This window comes from Conger conger, chromosome 12 (assembly GCF_963514075.1).
Source record: "Conger conger chromosome 12, fConCon1.1, whole genome shotgun sequence".
In the NCBI taxonomy this organism is placed as follows: Eukaryota; Metazoa; Chordata; class Actinopteri; order Anguilliformes; family Congridae; genus Conger; species Conger conger.
Window position 1 is genome coordinate 5,268,749 of NC_083771.1, and position 21,302 is coordinate 5,290,050.

At 44.4% G+C, this 21,302-nt stretch overlaps 2 protein-coding genes across 10 annotated transcripts in view; one reads left to right on the forward strand and one right to left on the reverse strand.

The window, feature by feature from the left end:
- Positions 1-15,846, forward strand: part of kcnt1a (potassium sodium-activated channel subfamily T member 1a) — a 102,999-nt gene extending 87,153 nt beyond the window's left edge. The window contains exons 24-30 of the mRNA XM_061263816.1: positions 447-558; positions 678-779; positions 3,063-3,146; positions 3,739-3,867; positions 7,879-8,176; positions 12,416-12,500; positions 13,648-15,846. Coding sequence (XP_061119800.1) covers positions 447-558; positions 678-779; positions 3,063-3,146; positions 3,739-3,867; positions 7,879-8,176; positions 12,416-12,500; positions 13,648-13,765 — 928 coding nt within the window. The 3' untranslated portion in view covers positions 13,766-15,846. The remainder of the gene's footprint in view (positions 1-446; positions 559-677; positions 780-3,062; positions 3,147-3,738; positions 3,868-7,878; positions 8,177-12,415; positions 12,501-13,647) is intronic.
- Positions 15,847-18,941: 3,095 nt separating this feature from the next.
- LOC133141889 (calmodulin-regulated spectrin-associated protein 1-B-like) overlaps positions 18,942-21,302 on the reverse strand; it is a 42,230-nt gene continuing 39,869 nt past the window's right edge. For all 9 annotated transcript variants that reach the window (XM_061262706.1, XM_061262702.1, XM_061262705.1 and 6 more), the window contains one exon: positions 18,942-21,296. In XM_061262706.1, coding sequence (XP_061118690.1) covers positions 21,000-21,296 — 297 coding nt within the window. In that variant the 3' untranslated portion in view covers positions 18,942-20,999. The remainder of the gene's footprint in view (positions 21,297-21,302) is intronic.

The window sequence follows — 21,302 nt, forward strand, 5'->3', positions numbered from 1 at the left end:
CTATGCAAATTCTCTGGCAGTGGATAAACTTTAGATATTAGGATCTGTCTCTCTTCCTTCCTCCATCTCTTGTACCTCATCATGTCTTTCTTTTAATTTCACATACTTCACCATGGGAGCATTAATATGCTTATAAAGAGTGTTGTCACGGCAACTTTTGTCCTTGCCTTCCCCTCTTTAGTGCAGTACATGTCCTAATGGAAAGGCACATATGTGAGATCTACATGAATACTGGTGAAGGAAGCAAGGATGCATTATTACCCCTATCTCTCTTGCTCTCTTGCACTCTCCCTCTCCCTCTCTCCCTCTCTTTCTCTCCCTCTCTCCCTCTCTTTCTCTCCCTCTCTCTGTCTCTTTCTCTCTCTCCCTGTCTCCCTTTCTCTCTCTCCCTCCCTCCCTCTCTCCCTCTCTCTCTCTCTCCCTCCCTCCCTCTCTCCCTGTTCTAGGTTGTTCCCCAGTCTAAGCATCATCACTGAACTCACGCACCCCTCGAACATGCGGTTCATGCAGTTCAGAGCGAAGGACTGCTACTCACTGGCCCTGTCAAAGCTGGAGAAGGTGAGGAAAGTGGGCCCGGTGCGCAGGGAAGGGCTCGTGTGGAGGCAGAGGCAGTGGAGCCGCGCAGGTTGATCCACGATTAACCCCGGAAATGACTTCCGCTCCTGTGCTCTCCGCAGAAGGAGCGGGACAAGGGCTCGAATCTGGCCTTCATGTTCCGCCTCCCGTTCGCCGCGGGCCGAGTCTTCAGCATCAGCATGCTCGACACGCTGCTCTACCAGGTGAGACCGCCGCTTCCTGTTCCTGTATGACCGGCACGCATCGACTGCACGCCCTCTTACCACCACTTACCACCTATAGCGCTACTCAACTCCACGTCCTGCGGCCCGCAGTCTTACCGCCTATAGCGCTACTCAACTCCACGTCCTGTGGGCCGCGGGGTCTTACCACCTATAGCGCTACTCAACTCCACGTCCTGCGGGCCGCAGTCTTACCACCTATAGCGCTACTCAACTCCACGTCCTGCGGCCCGCAGTCTTACCGCCTATAGCGCTACTCAACTCCACGTCCTGTGGGCCGCAGTCTTACCGCCTATAGCGCTACTCAACTCCACGTCCTGTGGGCCGCGGTCTTACCACCTATAGCGCTACTCAACTCCACGTCCTGTGGGCTGCGGTCTTACCACCTATAGCGCTACTCAACTCCACGTCCTGTGGGCCGCGGTCTTACCACCTATAGCGCTACTCAACTCCACGTCCTGTGGGCCACAGTCTTACCACCTATAGCGCTACTCAACTCCACGTCCTGTGGGCCGCGGTCTTACCACCTATAGCGCTACTCAACTCCACGTCCTGTGGGCCGCGGGGTCTTACCACCTATAGCGCTACTCAACTCCACGTCCTGCGGGCTGCGGTCTTACCACCTATAGCGCTACTCAACTCCACGTCCTGTGGGCCGCGGGGTCTTACCACCTATAGCGCTGCTCAACTCCACGTCCTGCGGGCTGCGGTCTTACCACCTATAGCGCTGCTCAACTCCACGTCCTGCGGGCCACAGTCTTACTACCTATACCAGCGCTACTCAACTCCACGTCCTGTGGGCCACAGTCTTACTACCTATACCAGCGCTGCTCAACTCCACGTCCTGCAGGCCGCGGGGTCTGCAGGTATTCGCTCCGACCGTGCGCTACACCACCTGATTTCACTCATTATTTAACCTGCTTGGTTCAGATTATAAGCTAATTAGTGAAATCAGGTGGTGTAGCGCACGGTCGACGCAAATTCCAGCAGACTCTGTGCCCCCAGGATGTGAGTTCAGTAGCACTGACCGATACTAACTACACTAACTATGCATGACATCTACATTGCATTCCATTCCATTTTATTTAGCAGGCGTTTTTATCCAAAGCGACGTACGAAATCCATACTAAGATCCTGATTGCCATTCATAGATATTTAATTTTTTTTACCTATTTTTACATTTAATCTCCAGATTTGTACAATCAGTTTTAAGCCCATCCTGTTGCTAAACATCGTCAGTCACGGTAGGAGAGCACTGGAGAGCGCAGACTAGGCTAGAGACAGAAGAAGACAGAAGGCTAGAAGACTGGAGACTCTGATAAGTGTGAGGGCAAACCCTCCCTCCATGAGAGACACGATTGCCTTGCAGGACCCCCGGGCTACTGTCAGCACTGTAGTCACTTCAGCACTGTAGTCACTTCAGGACAGTGAGAAGCATAAATGTCCCCAGGACTGGTTATAAAGCTGTCTTGAGAAGAAGACCAAAATAGTGTAAGAAACAGAATTGCCACTCCTGGAGAACTATTTCACACCGGTTTAGATTCATGCCCTGTACCTAATGAGAGTTTACTCCATGTCTTCAAGGCTGAGACGGTGATGCATGGCAGCCATCCACAGTAGTACAACCTATACGGTTGATATACACGTATAGGATGCCTCTATTTTGCAGGTTAAAGTGGCTGGCTTTGCAAAGGGCACTAAAATTCCTCTGCTCATTGTGACACCAGCGCTGACACACCGCAATATTTCTCCTGCCAGCTACTGTAGCCTCATTCAAATGCTTCCCACAATTTCTGCTCGCTGACACGTCCCTCTTTTCATGTTTGTATTAGTGTTTTGGTTTGTTCTGTTGTGTTTCCATGTGTCAGTAGCCAAACCCAAATGCCGGGCTCCCAGAATGGCATCCCTAGGTGTTCCCCGCAATACTCGCTTGCTTTGTTAATAACATACAATTATGCGAGAATGCCTTGTCTAGTCTGGGAAATGTGATTGCCTGATTACAAAATGGTAATTTATTGCTCAATTAAATCTTGCCTCATCACCACTCTCTGTCTTTAATTTCATTACGCAGCCTTGCTCTCCCTTGCTATTCTGCTTTCCAGCCTGTTTGGAAATGTCGCCCTCTAGAGTTCAATCTCGAACACTGCACTAAAATAAATCGGATTCACACATGATGTCAGCGGACTGGAAAAGCAGAAAGTTACACATAAAAACAGTCATTCTATTCACTAAACACCCAAAGTGTGATTTTGTTTTTCTGTTCAGTCGTTTGTGAAGGACTACATGATTCCCATCGCAAGACTTTTACTAGGCCTGGACACCACACCTGGCTCTGGGTACTTGTGTGCGGTAAGTGTGGTATTATTTCACCATTGCTATGCCAATTCAATTCAATTCAGTTTTATCTGTATAGTGCTTTTCACAGAAGACTGTCAGAAAGGCGCTTTACAGGGTAACACAGAATTTCTTTTACATATCAGTCCTAAGCCCCCAAATAGCATATGAAGTAAACGACTCCCTCAAACAGTGGCGAGAAAAAACTCCCCGCTGGGAAGAAATCTTGGGAGGAACCCAGCTATATAAGTTTGATGTATTAGCTTGTAGGTAAATGTCCAGAGGTAGGGATGTAGAGTCTGGAGTTCAGAGGGTAGGGGGATGGATCCGTAGCTCCAGGATGTGTGGGAGCGTGGGCTGGACCAGGGAGGAGCAGGGCTGCAGCGGTCCACCTCAGAGCGGGGTCCGGGGGTGGGGGGGGAGGCGGGGCGGGGCGGGGCGGTCGGAGTGGTCCATGAGCTCCGGGGGCTTGGGGGAGTGGCAGGAAAAAGAAACAAAGGGAGGATGTCAGGCACTAAAATGTATTCGTACATAGAACAGCATGTGTGCGTGTAGCTCTGTTTCGTGTTCAGTACACCAATGTGATCCACTCTGTGCTCTGATTAAGATGAAGGTAACCAAGGAGGATTTGTGGATCCGGACGTACGGAAGGCTGTTCCAGAAGCTCTGCTCCTCCAGCGCAGAGATTCCCATCGGGATCTACCGCACGGAGTCGCACATGTTCTCCTCATCAGAGGTGCTAGTGCTACAGCCACACCCATTACCAACTGTGTGCATGAACACACTCATTACCAACAGTGTGCATTAACACACCCATTACCAACAGTGCTGCATTAACACACCCATTACCAACTGTGTGCATGAACACACTCATTACCAACAGTGTGCATTAACACACCCATTACCAACAGTGTGCATTAAGACACTCATTACCAACAGTGCTGCATTAACACACCCATTACCAACTGTGTGCATTAACACACTCATTACCAACTGTGTGCATTAACACACCCATTACCAACAGTGTGCATTAAGACACCCATTAACAACAGTGCTGCATTAACACACCCATTACCAACTGTGTGCATTAACACACCCATTACCAACAGTGTGCATTAACACACTCATTACCAACAGTGTGCATTAACACACCCATTACCAACTGTGTGTATTAACACACCCATTACCAACAGTGCTGCATTAACACACCCATTACCAACAGTGCTGCATTAACACACTCATTACCAACAGTGTGCATTAAGACACCCATTACCAACTGTGTGCATTAAGACACCCATAACCAACAGTGCTGCATTAACACACTCATTACCAACAGTGTGCATTAACACACTCATTACCAACAGTGTGCATTAAGACACCCATTACCAACAGTGCTGCATTAACACACCCATTACCAACTGTGTGCATTAACACACCCATTACCAACTGTGTGCATTAACACACCCATTACCAACTGTGTGCATTAACACACCCATTACCAACAGTGCTGCATTAACACACTCATTACCAACAGTGCTGCATTAACACACTCATTACCAACAGTGTGCATTAACACACCCATTACCAACTGTGTGCATTAACACACCCATTACCAACAGTGCTGCATTAGCACACCCATTACCAACTGTGTGCATTAACACACCCATTACCAACTGTGTGCATTAACACACCCATTACCAACTGTGTGCATTAACACACCCATTACCAACAGTGCTGCATTAACACACTCATTACCAACAGTGCTGCATTAACACATTAACACACTCATTACCAACAGTGTGCATTAACACACCCATTACCAACTGTGTGCATTAACACACTCATTACCAACAGTGCTGCATTAACACACCCATTACCAACAGTGCTGCATTAACACACTCATTACCAACTGTGTGCATTAACACACTCATTACCAACCGTGCTGAATTAACGCACTCATTACTAACAGTGCTGCATTAGCACTCATTACCAACAGTGTGCATTAACACACTCATTACCAACTGTGTGCATTAACACACTCATTACCAACAGTGCTGCATTAACACACTCATTACCAACTGTGTGCATTAACACACTCATTACCAACAGTGTGCATTAAGACACCCATTACCAACAGTGCTGCATTAACACACCCATTACCAACAGTGCTGCATTAACACACTCATTACCAACAGTGCTGCATTAACGCACTCATTACCAACAGTGCTGCATTAACGCACTCATTACCAACAGTGTGCATTAACACACCCATTACCAACAGTGCTGCATTAACACACCCATTACCAACAGTGCTGCATTAACACACCCATTACCAACAGTGCTGCATTAACACACTCATTACCAACAGTGTGCATTAACACACTCATTACCAACAGTGTGCATTAAGACACCCATTACCAACTGTGTGCATTAAGACACCCATAACCAACAGTGCTGCATTAACACACTCATTACCAACAGTGTGCATTAACACACTCATTACCAACAGTGTGCATTAAGACACCCATTACCAACAGTGCTGCATTAACACACCCATTACCAACTGTGTGCATTAACACACCCATTACCAACTGTGTGCATTAACACACCCATTACCAACTGTGTGCATTAACACACCCATTACCAACAGTGCTGCATTAACACACTCATTACCAACAGTGCTGCATTAACACACTCATTACCAACAGTGTGCATTAACACACCCATTACCAACTGTGTGCATTAACACACCCATTACCAACAGTGCTGCATTAGCACACCCATTACCAACTGTGTGCATTAACACACCCATTACCAACTGTGTGCATTAACACACCCATTACCAACTGTGTGCATTAACACACTCATTACCAACAGTGCTGCATTAACACACCCATTACCAACAGTGCTGCATTAACACACTCATTACCAACTGTGTGCATTAACACACTCATTACCAACAGTGCTGAATTAACACACTCATTACTAACAGTGCTGCATTAGCACTCATTACCAACAGTGTGCATTAACACACTCATTACCAACTGTGTGCATTAACACACTCATTACCAACAGTGCTGCATTAACACACTCATTACCAACTGTGTGCATTAACACACTCATTACCAACAGTGTGCATTAAGACACCCATTACCAACAGTGCTGCATTAACACACCCATTACCAACAGTGCTGCATTAACACACTCATTACCAACTGTGTGCATTAACACACTCATTACCAACAGTGCTGCATTAACCCACTCATTACCAACAGTGCTGCATTAACACACCCATTACCAACAGTGCTGCATTAGCACACTCCTTACCAACAGTGCTGCATTAACACACTCATTACCAACAGTGCTACATTAACACACTTATTACTAACAGTGCTGTATTAACGCAGGCAAAGGCACACAGCTTTTAGTTTTAGGCATGATAGGTATTCTTATCCAGAGCAACTACAAGAGCTTATATTATGAAATATGAAAAAGTATTTGCCCCCTCCGTGATTTCTAAAAGCCTAACAGTGTGTTTGAAGTAAAGCAGTTCTGCAAAGGAGGGAGGGCTAGAATTCCCCCACAGCGATGTACAGTATACTGCATCAAATTACATGCCTTTGTTTGCTATTTTTGCTGCTAAAGGTGGTGTTACCAGTTATTATATTTTAGGAGGTGATATAGCTTTTGTCATTAATTAAACAAAGTAATTAAAACAATGTGTTTTTGTGTTTCCCCAAGTTTCCTTTATCTATTATTACATTTTGTCTAAAGATCTGAAACCATTCAGTGTGACAAAATTATGTAGAGGAAATGGAAGAAATCACGAAGGGGGTTAAATAATTATTCTCTACACTGCTTGTACAATCATATAATGTACCTGACGCATGGGTACAACAGCAGGGAATTCCCCCTGTGTGAATAGGACCTACAGCCCAGAACCCTAGCCATTATGCTACACCTCTCGGTGTAAACATAGAGTTTATATAATTGCTCAGATATGGTGTTTTGGACACCTGTGTGTACACGCACACTCACAGAATCAAGTCCACTGTTATCTCATGTTGTATCCATTTTCGTAACCATCCCTCATCTGTTTGTCTGTTTGTCCTCTCCAGTCTAAGGATATTTGCAGACAGGTAAGAAGACATTGGAGTTTCAGATGAGTTGATTATATTTTATTGTTGCTATATTGCAATCATAATTTGCATTCATGTATTGTGTGAGTGGGCGGTCTTGAATGTATGAATGTTAAATGTTTATTGTGATCCATAGCCATTGCACTACATGACATACTGTATGTTGTCTTGCTATAGGGACTGTAGAACTGCATTCTAATAGCAGATTTAACATGTTACCATGGAAACTGAAAATCCTACACTGTGGTAACTGTTGTAGTCCGTCGTCATGGGAACTGTGACATCAGCCCAGTGGAATGTGTGTGTACCCTGCTGCTATAGAAACAGACCATTGAGCTGTAATTACATTACATTACATTACATTACATTACATTACAGGCATTTAGCAGACGCTCTTATCCAAAACAACATACAGTGAAGTGCGACACAGGGACAAGTGCGATGAGGAGTATATATAATCCCTTACCAAAAGATTTTTCATGTGTATTGGTCCCAAAACGGTGAAACGACGGGGCTGGAGATTTTCCTGTTTTGCATGCAAGTGCGGTTCAGATATTACCTCACAATATGTTAATATAACAGCTGAGTGACGCAGGCTTCTCTCGCAGTCGCAGGTCTCCATCAACGTGGAGGAGTGCGAGGACACCAAGGACCGGCACGAGACGTGGAAGGAGAAGAGCTCTCACCGCAACTCCATGGGCAGCGACCAGTCGGAGCACCCGCTGCTGAGGAAGAAGAGCATGCAGTGGGCGCGGAGGCTCAGCCGGAAGAACGCCAAACCGCCCAACCGCGCGGAGCGCATCAGCCAGCAGCGCCTCAACCTGTCCCGCCGGTCCGAGCGGCAGGAGCTGTCCGAGCTCGTCAAGAACCGCATGAAGCACCTGGGCCTGCCCACCACCGGATACGGTGAGCCGCGCCGAGCCGAGCCGGGCGGTGTGGGACACGGCCGAGGAGGGTGACCGCACAGCGTGAGGTTCAGCGCTGCCACAACCGTTAATGCTCTAACAGAGCTACTGAACTCCACGTCCTGCGGGCCGCAGTGTCTGCAGGCATTCGCTCCCACCGTGCGCTACACCGCCCGATTTCACTAATCAGCCTATTATCTGAACTAGGTAAAATAATGAGTGAAATCAGGTGGTGTAGCGCACAGTCAGGGTGAATACCTGCAGACACGGCGGCCCACAGGACCAAGGAGCTGAGTAGCGCTGTTCTAACCCATCCTCTGAAATATAAGTGTAATTAATAATCTGGTCATTTTAGGAAATGAAAGTTCATTATATGTAAAGAGATACATTTGTATTATTAAGAAGCTCGCTCGCCTTCACTTAGTCAGGGAAGCTAGTCAAATGCTGTTTATGTAAGGATGTGATAGTGTGGACCCCATCACCCAACAATCACCTGGTCACTAGATATCATCATTCTTCATTTCATAATGCCATCGCTCCTCATTGCATCACGGGCACATGTATCACTGCATTACTGCATTACTTTCGGTCGCCCTAATTTTCGGAGACCGAAAGCAATTGGACAATTGTCTGCTCAAATGGTTCTTGGACAGACGTTAAGTTTCATCGTTAGCCCCCAGGTTACACCTACTGTATGCGCAAAGCTGTCATTTGTCCCATCAAACACAACTGAATTACAACAGTTTGCTTTGCTTTATTTCATAACATTTCACCTGCAATACCACTGGTCCCCTTCCTGGTAGCATGTGGGACTGCAGGGTGCCAGTCTTGGCTTGCTGGCTACCAGTCTTGGCTTGCTGGCTGCATCCAGTGACCGATTCTTATGCTGCGTTCAAGACAACTCGGAACTATTTCAAGTGTTAAATTTAAAATTCTGACCTCACCGCGTTCCTGCTACATACTGAGAAAAATAAAATAAATATGGATGCCCTCAGGAAACTGCTTCAATTTGTTCCTGAATGAGTGTATAAAATATTCATATGCCACAGCAAAATACATTTCTTGTTGAACTTTGAAGAACAAGGAAGATGCATTAGGTGTGTGCAAATTTTTATTATGAATATATATTGAAATATATTTAAATATTTTGCCTATATTACATTTTTTTTTTTTTATCCAGCGAAGCTGGCTAGCAGAAAAAATGGCTGATAGATAGTTGTAACTTACATTTCACATATTGCTATAATGGATACCAGCGCATCAAACAATTACAAATATACATTGAAATGTAAATGGCAGCCTAAACACTTTTCCGTTCTTACCACAAACTACAAATTCAGCCATTTTTCGTTCCATTTTCCAGAGTTTTGTGAATAAATTGGAGCTCTGAGCAATTCTGATTTTGACAACCGTCAAATTGGTTTTCCAATCTCGTTTTTTTTCAAAGGTCTCAGTTGTCTTGGAAGCAGCAATTCCCCTGCACCTATGCCAGAGCACGCACTCCATTCCGCTCCGTCCCCAAACACCTTCTCATCTTTTTTTTCTTAAACTTCTCTTGCTACTGCCTGCCTGACATCTTTTTTCTCCCTTTTTTTCTCTTGTCCCTGTTTTCTGTTTGTCTGTCTTTCTCCTCTGCTCTGTAGAGGACGTTGCTAATTTAACTGCAAGCGATGTGATGAATCGGGTAAACCTAGGATATTTGCAAGGTAATTCCACACGTGATCTATAGTAAGATGAAATGGCCAAAGAGAGACAATATTAGTATCCCTAACTGGGCATCATCAACAGTCACATTAATAAAAGAGATATGAAAACTTGACATTAAAGGGAAACTGTAGTCTTAATGCAGATGGAATGGGCAGGGCATGTGTACATACACAGGGAGAAGATTACAGAAGGAAGAGATCTATCATGTACAGTTCATGGGGTGTAGTCATTCAGTGCCATGGAGATTCTGGGCAGGGCAAGGTACTACCACAAAGGGTTTTTTCAGGGGTGTTTGATTGACTGCAGCCAGCCTGTCACCTTCTTATACGTCTATATAATGGTAGAACAAAAAGTCCTATTTCCAGTCCTTTTAGCTGAGACTTCAACAAGAGCCATATAGAGTGCAGTGCTCCAGCAAACAAACAGTTGAAATAAACCTATCACTATGTGGTTGTGCAGACTTTTAGCTTTAATTTGAGGATTTTTACGTCCGTATTGGGTGAGAAGTGTCAGAATTGTAGCCGTTGCTATACAGTCCCCCCCGATTTTAACAGAAAATGTGTCGCTGTCCAAATACTTACAGACTGCACTGTACATAAAGAAAATGACTTTTATTTCCCCTTCATAGTCACTTGTAAGTGGATATTGAACTGGAGGCAAAATCTTGTCCCCGAAGTGTGAAGTCTCTAACAGGGCCCCGAAGGCCCACTTTAAAAATCCTGAAACTGATTTTGTTTATTTCTTTTGAAACCTTTCTGTATGTTTGAAACCTTCAAAGCTGGTACACATTGAGACGAGGCACTAAAAGGTATAGCAACTCCACAAAGAACCTGGGCTGCATAATGTGCGTTTAGCCTAAATTGCTGGATTGGTTTCTGTAGAACTTCATCGTCACCTGTACATAATTTGAGAAAAAATCTAAATCTGGCTCTTGGAGGCTGGTTAATGTGACATGTAACAATGTCTTTACTGTATGCTAAAGGTGCTTCTCAGATGTAATGTAATGAGGGAGATAACCTATATTTGTGAACAAGGCGATGTCACCAGGTTCTAAAAAAATAAAACAAACATGAATCTATCAAGAGAAAATATACAGTATATCCTAAACGTGTAACGTGTCGTCTGCCCTGAACCGTCGATACGTGCCCAGTGACTAATAACGGCTCTCTGAGGTACAGTGCACAGTGCAGGACGAGACGATGCTCTCGAACAGATTTCAAGTTGCTCTTTCTGTTCCTGCTTTCCTACCGCATCTTCTCTCTGAGCATTAGCCGGTGTGGTTGTTGTGGCTGTGGCATTGCGTGTGCACCGAGAGACGACGGAGTGGGGGGGGGGGGGGGGGGGGGCAGAAAGCATGCGGCCTGTGGCTTGGGGCGTTTGGACGAGAGGCGGGGGGCGAGACCGGAGCACTGCAGCCGGGGCGAAGTGACAGAAAGCCGGCTCACACCTGCCAAGGACCCGCATGCGCTTGGGCGAACAGTTCCCTGAACAGCAACCGACTTCCTGTACCCTCTCGTCTAGCTCCGCTCCTGTATGCCGGAGTGTTGCCACGCGACCAGGTTTAGCCCTGCCGATTCTGTCAGACATGGAACTGCTCGGATGTATCGAAAATGCAGCTTTGGCGCTCACAAGTAGCCGTGTGCCAGGCACTCCGATGAGCTTTCCCAGTGTATTGTTGTGCTGCACTCTGATTGGCCTGAATATGACGCTGGGAAAGGGGTCTTATGTAGACACCAGAGCATGCCACCCCGTTCGTCCTCGCCCCCGCCCTCCCCCCGTTTTTGTGCGTGTCGGTATGGCTACTGTTGGGCTCTGTGTGTTGGCATGGCAACCTGGAAACTGGCCCCGGAAGGATGAGCGGGAATGGGATCGCTCTTGGACACAGCCTGCATGTTTCCGCATGGAAGCACTTACTACTGCATGGGCTTGTGAACAGCCGTGCCCTGTCAGTAACGGTCAGACCTTCTCTCTCTTTTACCCCCACCCCAACCCCTCCCTGGCTTTATAAGTGGCGCACACAGGTGGGTTCGGAGACGCTGGCGCCCCCCTCCCCTCTCCCCCCAAGCCCGCATTCAGTATGAGGTATACGGTCCAATCACACACACTCACCCGGGTAACCACGGCAACCCTTTATAGGCGCAGCCCTTGCCCATGAAGGGGAGGCAGTAGTAGTCGTTCAGGTCCACATCTACACGATCCCTCTGTGTTTTTCCACCTCACATTACACTCCTGCGGCAGTTCTTGGAGGTTATTTTACACTGAAAATAAAATATGCAGAAACAACACAACGACTGGATTTCTTTTTTTAACTATACATTTGTGATAAATGAAGAATTAGCCTACTGTTGAATTCAGGTGTGAAGGAATTTGAGTGTATATTTTAACAATTAAAGCTTGCTTTTCCTGGTTGTTTTTATCAGTGTTCATTTATAGATTCAAAATGGTCTAGGATTGTTGATAGCCATAAGCACCAGAAATTCTCAGTCACAGCGTTGCATCAGACTGTGCTGTAAACTCCCTTCATCCGTTTCAGATGAAATGAATGACCACCAGAACACGCTGTCCTACGTCCTGATCAACCCCACCCCAGACACCAGACTGGAGCTCAACGACATTGTGTAGGTGCCTCCGTACCTGACATGGCTAGGGGGATCACCAGAGCACCTGCTCTGGAGTCTGACTCCCGTTAGTGGTGTGACATGGGCCGACATTGGCTCAGGCGGTAAGAGCGGTCGTCTGGCAGTCGGAGGGTTGCCGGTTCGATCCCGCCCTGGGTGTGTCGAAGTGTCCCTGAGCAAGACACCCAAATGCTCCTGATGAGCTGCTTGGTGCCTTGCATGGCAGCCAGTCGCCGTTGGTGTGAGTATGTGTATGAATGAGTGAATGAGAAGCATCAATTGCACAGTGCTTTGGATAAAGGTGCTATATAAATGCCACCCATTTACCATTTAGTGTCCAGAACTCGGCGCTGTACTGTGGGAGATCAAGCTTTCTGCTCCATTGCACTGAGGCTTTGGTACAGTCAGGCTGATTACCTACGCTTGATGAAGTCCGTCTCGGCTTTCAAGCCTGGGCTTAAATCCCATTTTTATCAGTGTGCCTGTCCTAGCTGATTCACTGCATGATGCGGATTACTGTTCTCCTGTGATTTTAAATGAATGCACTGTTTTGTACTTTATTGTTTTATCGTATTTGTAAATCACTTTGATATTACATTACAGGGATTTTGCAGATGCTCTTATACAGAGTGAAGTGCCACATACTTATGTGGCATAACCATAACCGGGGACAATTGCGCTGAAAAATCCTTCGAGGGAAGCACAGCTCCAAGTACTAGTAATGACCACATAGATAACAACTTGGACCTTGTACTGTAGATTAATCTGATGAGACAAACAATAAAGCAATAAAACCATCTTAGCAAACATAAAGCTAGCAATAATAAAACAACAGCAACAACAAACAGCTTACATGGTAGGGAGTAAAAGGGACCGAGGACTGAGCCCTGGGGAACTCCTGTGGCAAGGGGACAAGGCACTGATACTGTACCAGGCCAGGCAACATGGACAGAGTGACTGTAGAGGTACCAGTCTAGGGCTGTGATGCAAATCCCCTTTGAGGATGGAGTGGTCAGCAGTGTCAAAGGCAGGAGAGAGATTTAGAAGAATCAGGACAGAGGAGAGGGATCATCTCTATATGATGAAAAGCACTATATAAATAAAATGTATTATATTATTATTATTGTTCCTCTGCCATCTGCTGCAGGTACCTGATTCGGTCCGACCCCCTGGCACACGTGCCCGACGACCCCCCGGCCAGGCCGAGTGGCACGAGGATGAGGCAGGAGCTGGGGATGGAGACCAGAGACGAGACCCAGCTCTGAGCCCCAGCACACAGCGGCAGAGGCGGCCCAGTTCACAAAGAGTGCCTAGATTGACTGAGAGAAACGTGGAAGGAGACAGCCCACCGTGTGCGGGTGATGCCCCCGGAGAGCCCGAGGGTGGGGTCACGACATGGGGCGGAGGACCCTGGTGGAACAGGATACAGCCGAGAGGACCACGCTGTACTCAGGAACGGCCAACACTGTCCCTCTGTACAGCGAGTGACCTCAGATCCCTGGAACATCTCCCAAACTACCCCCACCCGCCCCCTCCCAGACCTGTATACCCGGATGTTTCCCGGGTGGAGTTTGCATCGCCTGGCTCAATGACGAAAATCCCATCATGCATTGTCCCGTGTGTGGCTGTTGACTCCCCATCTCAGTTAACCACCTGTCCTACTTGAGTGAAAACGCTGCTCCATCACAAACCCCTGGACCAGACGGCCTGCTGCACAGCATGCGGTGCAGAGAATGCCTTCAGACCTCACATTCCCATACCCTGCTGAGTTCAGCACGGCAAAGCACGGCGGCTACTTTCTGCGGTAGCTTGTGAGGAACCTGATGGACATGCTTGATTTCTAAGTAGATGATGCGCCACAAAGCGTTGATCTACTGGACTTGGCCTTACTCAGGGGTCTCCCAGGAAGAGGTGATGGGTAAACCCCACAGACTTGGGCCCTGTTCCACAAAGCAGGATCACCGAGTTGAACAGCAAAACCCTGAAAACATAACTTTTTACTTCAGTCCATGTTCCGGATTTTGGTGGGGTAAAACAGTAATCCTACTTTGTGGAACAGGATCCTGGATTACTAAATTAGCCAGGTAACTGCATAAAGTAAAACCCGGAACGGCTATTTTTACTTCAGTCCATATTCCAGATTTGGGTAGGGTCCAGGATTTACTCAGTACAGTTATCTGGCTAACTCAGTAAGCCACTGTGCTTTGTGGAACAGGCCCAAGGTGAGGTTGTAATCCTTTCATATAGTTTGAGCGATTTTTAAAATTTAACTTTGTATTTTATCCCAACTAAAAATTCTGTTACTGGAATGCTGGCTTCACATTTTTCATCTTCGGTATTTGACATACCAATATCTCGCACAGAGACTAATACACAGTATTAACTCTTCACCAGCGACACACCACCATATCATAACCAAACCAGCATAGTCACATCAATTATCCAATTAGATCACAACTAGGTCTGACACACACATAATTCACTTTGGTTAATGTTCATTATGTTTTCATATAATTCTACTTTATATAATGTTGCGTATTTAAAGGTACAATAGGTCATTTCGGACTTCTAACGGTCAAGAGAGGAATAGCAGCAACAAACACCTTCAAACCGCAACACTGTTTATCCCTCCCCCTTCTCTGTGAACGTGCTGACGTTGACACACCATTGGCTGTGGCAATTAGAACCAATTTTCAACCAATGAGCTTGAATTTTTATTATTGTACAGCTATATGATGTTTTGGTACTGTGCCGGCCCGTCAACTACATATTTTGAAACCCGAATTTAAGGACTATAAACACAGGCAGAGGGTGAGTAAACATGTCAGTGAGCCTTTTTAAATGATAGGAAGGGATTTACAATGGTCTTGTAACAATGTTTTAACACAAAAATCTTACCTATTGTACCTTTAAGTGGTGAGGTATATGATAAGGACCCCGACAGAGATGCACAGGGAGTTGTTTACTGGTATATGCAAGGCTTGACCACTTGCTAGACTGCTGCTCTTTTACATTATTTAACTTGAAGTAGATCTGCCTGATTTGCCATGGAGTACTTTAATATAATATTTTTGCTCCTTTCCTCCCATTGTCATGTTGTTGTGCTCATGTAACTTGCATGTATCTCTGAAAGACATGACAAAAAGATGAATATGATGTCACGAATATTATCATTAAGATAATATAATAATTTGTAATGTAATGCAGATTTTTTTCAACAAAAGGCTTTCAGTAAAATACTATATAATTTAGTATGTTATGTTATTTGAAAATTTGAAAAACCATATGCCACACTTTGCATTATCACTTTTCTATGTTGTAATTTAAAGCTGATATTTTGTCATAACTTTTGTGAAGCTGTGTTCCTTGTTAGGGGTATTTCTGCTGCTTGCAGAATCAAGTCATGTCTTCTGGGGGAAAAAAAGTTACACTAGAGTAGATAAATAAAAGTGTGCATTGTTTTGACACTAGAGAGCATTGTTTAACTTATACAGTTTATACTTTTGTGTGAAAATCAGAAAATCAGAATTGCATATTGTTAGCGCCTTTTTATCATTTCTGTTCAGCATTATATTCTTTATTGCAAATTGGATTTGCTCACTGCATTTCCAGCAGAATGGGAAAGTGTCAGTGAAGATACCTTTGGAGGTGTCAGCTTTTAACTAGCAGTCTGAGTATGCGTTTGTGCCATGCGGGATTGGGGGAGGCCCATTTGGGGTAAGCCAGACTAGCACCAAAACTATAGGAGAAAGAGCTGCCGGAGAAAGCAACGCGACCACAGAGACAAAGCTTGGTATGACATTGACATGACCTGGCCCCAAAGAGTATAAAGCTGGGATATGATATTTAAAGATTAGATATTTGCAGTAGGCGGCACGTATGGTGCAGTGGGTAGCACTGCCGCCTCACAGCAAGGAGGTCCTGGGTTTGAATCCCTGTTGGCCGGGTCCTCTCTGTGCGGAGTTTGCATGTTCTCCCCGTGTCTGCGTGGGTTTCCTCCCACAGTCCAAAGACATGCATGTTAGGCTGATTGGAGAGTCTAAATTGCCCGTGAGTATGAGTGTGTGAGTGAATGGTGTGTGTGCCCTTGGATGGACTGGTGACCTGTCCAGGGTGTATTCCTGCCTTTCGCCCAATGTATGCTGGGATAGACTCCAGCCCCCCTGCGACCCTGTTCAGGATAAGCGGGTTCAGATAATGGATGGGATGGATGGATATTTGCAGTAACAGAGAATGCTATCAGGTATTTGAAAGATATTTACAATGCTGATATAATATTTTCAACCAGTTCAGTCAAAATAAATATATTTGTTATTCATGAATTTAGTTTTGTGTTCATTCAACCAACCCCATTTATTGGAAGTAGGTTTGTAGAGCTGGGTATGACTATGTTAAATCAGCATTGCCTTTTTTATGTTTATTTTTTACATTTATTACAATAGTTACGCAACATGAGTGATTTTTAGCGATCTTCTCATTTACTTTGCCAAGAACCTTCACCCTCACCCAAATAAAGTGGGTTGAAAATCATTTTTATTGCATACATATACATGTATTCAACTTACTACATAATGCATATAAATAATGTTTAATATGTAATGTGATTTCCAATGTACATTTGTATGTTTAATTTATATGAATACAGATATGATTTATTAGTATCTGTTTTAAATTCAAAGCTGGTCACTATATATATATATATATATTTGTATGCAATCAATGAATTTCTCTTGATTTCTTGTGGAAATACCGCTCAGATAAGGTGTCCTTTGTTAACTGTTATGCTCGTTTCGCACAATTTCAGTATTAATTTAACATTATAAAAGTTAATGGAGGAACAAGAATTTTGCACTAAAAGGATAGCAGTGTGGATGAAGATCAGTTTCAATCCCTTTAACCCCATTCTAGACAAGAAGAACTCTAAAGTGCTATGGGATCATTGTAAATAGTCATATTGAAACCTATATAGTAGTTAGCTGCTGTTTTGGATTTTCCTTCTTTTTTTTTTTACTATGTATTTTGATTAGTATTGTTTTGATCATTCCCTGTTTTCAGCTTTGTGTATGAGCTTTTGAATGAGATATTTATTTGGGGGGTAATGGGTAAAAGCACTTTTCAGATACACTTTTGAGATGGGAGACTGGGCTCTTGGTCAGGGATATCTTCTATGGCATTTAAAATCATATACAAACTTGCATGAAATAGGAGAGAAATCAATCATTGACCACTATATAATTCTTATGTAGTGGCTCCAAATAAATGTGAATCTATTACAAATTGATGTAGCTAACAAATCATTTTTAGTTTTGTAAATCATCAAACTTAATAAATAAATAAAAATGTTTGATGTATGATTGCAAAAAAAAATGTTTTTATCATATGTGTGACAAAAGTTCAACAAATCATATCACGCATGTCCCCTTCTTGTCAGTCCTATGAAAGGCCGTTTTTTGAAGTCCTCGACACCGTTTTCGGAATAATCTACCGAAAGGATAAATCCATTTTGTACTATTTCCTATATGAAGTCTGTGTGCTTCACTACTGTATGTAAAATAAACTTAATAAAAGCGGCATGCAGCCATGGCAACCCCGTGTTTCTTTGGAGTTTAACGCATAAGGTATGGCGTTATGACTCACACATTATTTATGTATGAATTAGTATGATTACGATTTGCATAATTGTGAACCCTTTGTATTGTATGCCTGTGAATGGAGACACACCAGATGACCCTACGTCAGATGCCATTAAAATGGGAAGCATTAGTTTTAGCATTAGCATTCCCCCCCCCCCCCCCCCCCTGTCAATATAACGAACGACTAAAGCCTGATTAATGTGTAATTCGGAAGCCTGCGTATAGCGGTGCCGTACGGTACTGCCCAGAGACTCCGTCAGTACGGTGGTTCCATTCATAGTTCAAGTCGTTTGTAGCAGGCTTTAGTGACTGTGAATAGTTACCGATCCGTCGTGTGAGAGTTGGGCATCTTGGGCAGTTATTGTGCTGGGACTAGTACGCGGGCGCTCCTGTGTTTCAAACATTACTCGAAGTCAAGTAACACTGAACATGCCACCAAAGCAGCTGCGATTACCTTGTTCTTGAAGAAAGTTCATGAACCTGACGTGCAAGCTGAATGCATCCTCACTTAAGGGGGAATCCACAACGAATGAGTTGAATGCATATCCAATGCAGGAGTACCCAAAATCACAACAACTTTCAATTCCATCCTCTGCTCGCTCACACAATCTAAGATGATTTTAATATACATATTCTTTGAAAGGGCAAACCAAAGAAGATCTGTTCATCCCATTTCGTTTCCATACCTCTAAAAGGGTTCTTAAATAAGCACAAAAACATGTTTCTTATAAAACTTGAAGGACACCGGTTAGATTTTTTTCAAAATGTTTCTAAACCATGGATTCAAAAGCCCTTGTTGTACGCTTAATTACGCATTAAGAATGTATTTATTGTTTGCAGTAGGTGATACAAAGTTATGGTTCATGTGGCATAAATGATGAATAGAAGTAAAATGGCATATTTTCTTTGTTGAGTTTAAGTTCATGGTTAATGGTTTAATGAAAGTATATTTTTAATGAAGTGGGCTGCAGCAAAAAAAGGAACTGAAAATGTGGCTTAAATTAAGGGATGTTGCAAAGGAAACTTCAAACGCAACTAAAAATGACATGAGAAAAAAGTATGGAAACAATTAAATTTTTTACTTGTAATATTTATTAAATTTCAGTGCTTCTCTTTAAAATAAATATATGGTATAATATCAAAGAAAAAGAAAAGGCTCAAGCATGGAAAGCATGGTATTTGAAAGTTGAAAAAAAAAAAAAAACCCTAGTGAGATCAATATTAATACCAATCTTTTAGTAAACATAAAACATACGTTATATACAAAACAGCTGTTGAAAACATATATACAAGATGCAGCAAATTATATCATCAAGTATTCTAAAGCCTGGTCTGAAAACACGAGATCAGTACAGCAGTAGCAATGGAAGACCTTTAGCTTGCTTTATTTATAGTGTTACCTTCGTATTAATCCATGGTCGTTTTTGGTAGTGATGGTAAAGGTAAAACCGTTTCATTTCAAGTGTCATTTGGAACCAATGTAGTGACTATGTTTATACCCTCAAGACTACCTTCATTAGCAAGCAAGGTACTTTGTGCAACACGTCATTATTTTGATCATGAGACTATGAGAGTCACTTTTCTACGGATCTAGCGCTTGCACATTCCAAATAATTACGCAACAATCCAGAGCCGTTTATGAATATATTAAATACTGTCACCCAGGGGGGAAAAATGAAAGCGACAAACTTTTCATAACAGAAGACAGGAAAAGCTTGATAGCCAACATTGGTTATACTGCATGATAAAAGCGAGAAAAAAAGAAAAAAAACATGACTGTGAGTGCACTTTCTCAGAGGACGATTGTGCCCAGTGCAGAAACATCGCTAGCTCTAACAACGTTGGATTTATGTTATGCACACGTAACGCCTGCTTTAGTCTTTATACCACACAAACTAAAGAGGAAAAAGCAACCGACGCGTGTACCGGTCCTTTTTTTTTTATATCCCTTTCGTACCTTAAAAAAAAAGATTCACAGAGAAAGAATATTAAAACTTCCCTCGCTGCAGCGGGTAAAAGCGTTGAATAAATAGACAACAGTACCACGACGCATGATGGCCTAAACAGGGGCTGGGGCCGTCTTGGTAAAACAGTTAAAAACAGTTCTGAGCAGCATGTTTTCCGAGAGCTTTTGGGAGAGGAGCTGGGCAGGATGCGGGTGATGAATTGCATTGCGGTTCGCAGGTCGGATTGTAGTGGTGCCGGGTAAAGCCTGCCAGCTCGGACATGGTCCCGGTCCATGTGGGGGATTACAGCGCCCTCCTCAGGAAATATTTGTCCGCATTTTTGTTTGTCCTTCTGGGGGGGGGGGGGGGCGGCTCAGCTGCAAGGAGCAGCACGACTGGTGCAAACCAATAAATACTTCAAGTAAAAAGAAATCCACCGGTTAGGAAAAAGCACCACATGCAGAGGCCTCTTTAAAAAAACAAAAAAAAACACAAAACCAGCCCTGACAGACTGCATTAAGATCGCCGCTTCCTCTGTTCATCAGCATTAACAATGTCCACTTCCACAGAAGTCTGTCATTACCCAGAATTCTTCAATTCTGGCTCACTCTTGTCCCATTTCAGTCATGTCGAATCAGCCAAGTAGTGTATGGTGTCACCATTCTAGTGAGGACTCCGGAAATTAATGAAACCTGTCCAGGACAAGTGTGTGTATTGATGTGTGTGTGTGTGTGTGTGTGTGAGTGAGTGTGTGTTTATGTGTATGTGCCCGTGTGTGTGTCTTTGCGTGTGTGTGCGTGTTTGTGTGCGTGCGTGCGTGCGTGTGTGTGTGCGCGCGTGTGGGTGTGTGTGCGTATGTGTGCCTGGGTGTGTGCTCCAGAGAGAGAGCGAGAGACTCCCTCTCACACCCGTGGTCAGTCTCACTTCACGCTCTTCTTTGGCACGGTGGGTCTCTTCACCTGCCACAGCTGATTGTGAATGGTGAGTGCGTCCACGCTGACCGACACCGTTTTGGCCGGGATGACGGTGAACTGCTTGCGGTCTGAGCTGTACTTGTAGAGTTTGTCGATCATCTTCTTGCTGATGCTCTTGGGCCCGGTGCCGGTGAGCTTGTGGATCTCCTCAGTGTCGGGGAAGTATGAGTAGAGGGCTCGGAACTGACAGCCGCCATCCCGGAACAGAATCATCAGGTGGTTCGACTCGCACTTCTCCAGCTCCTGTAA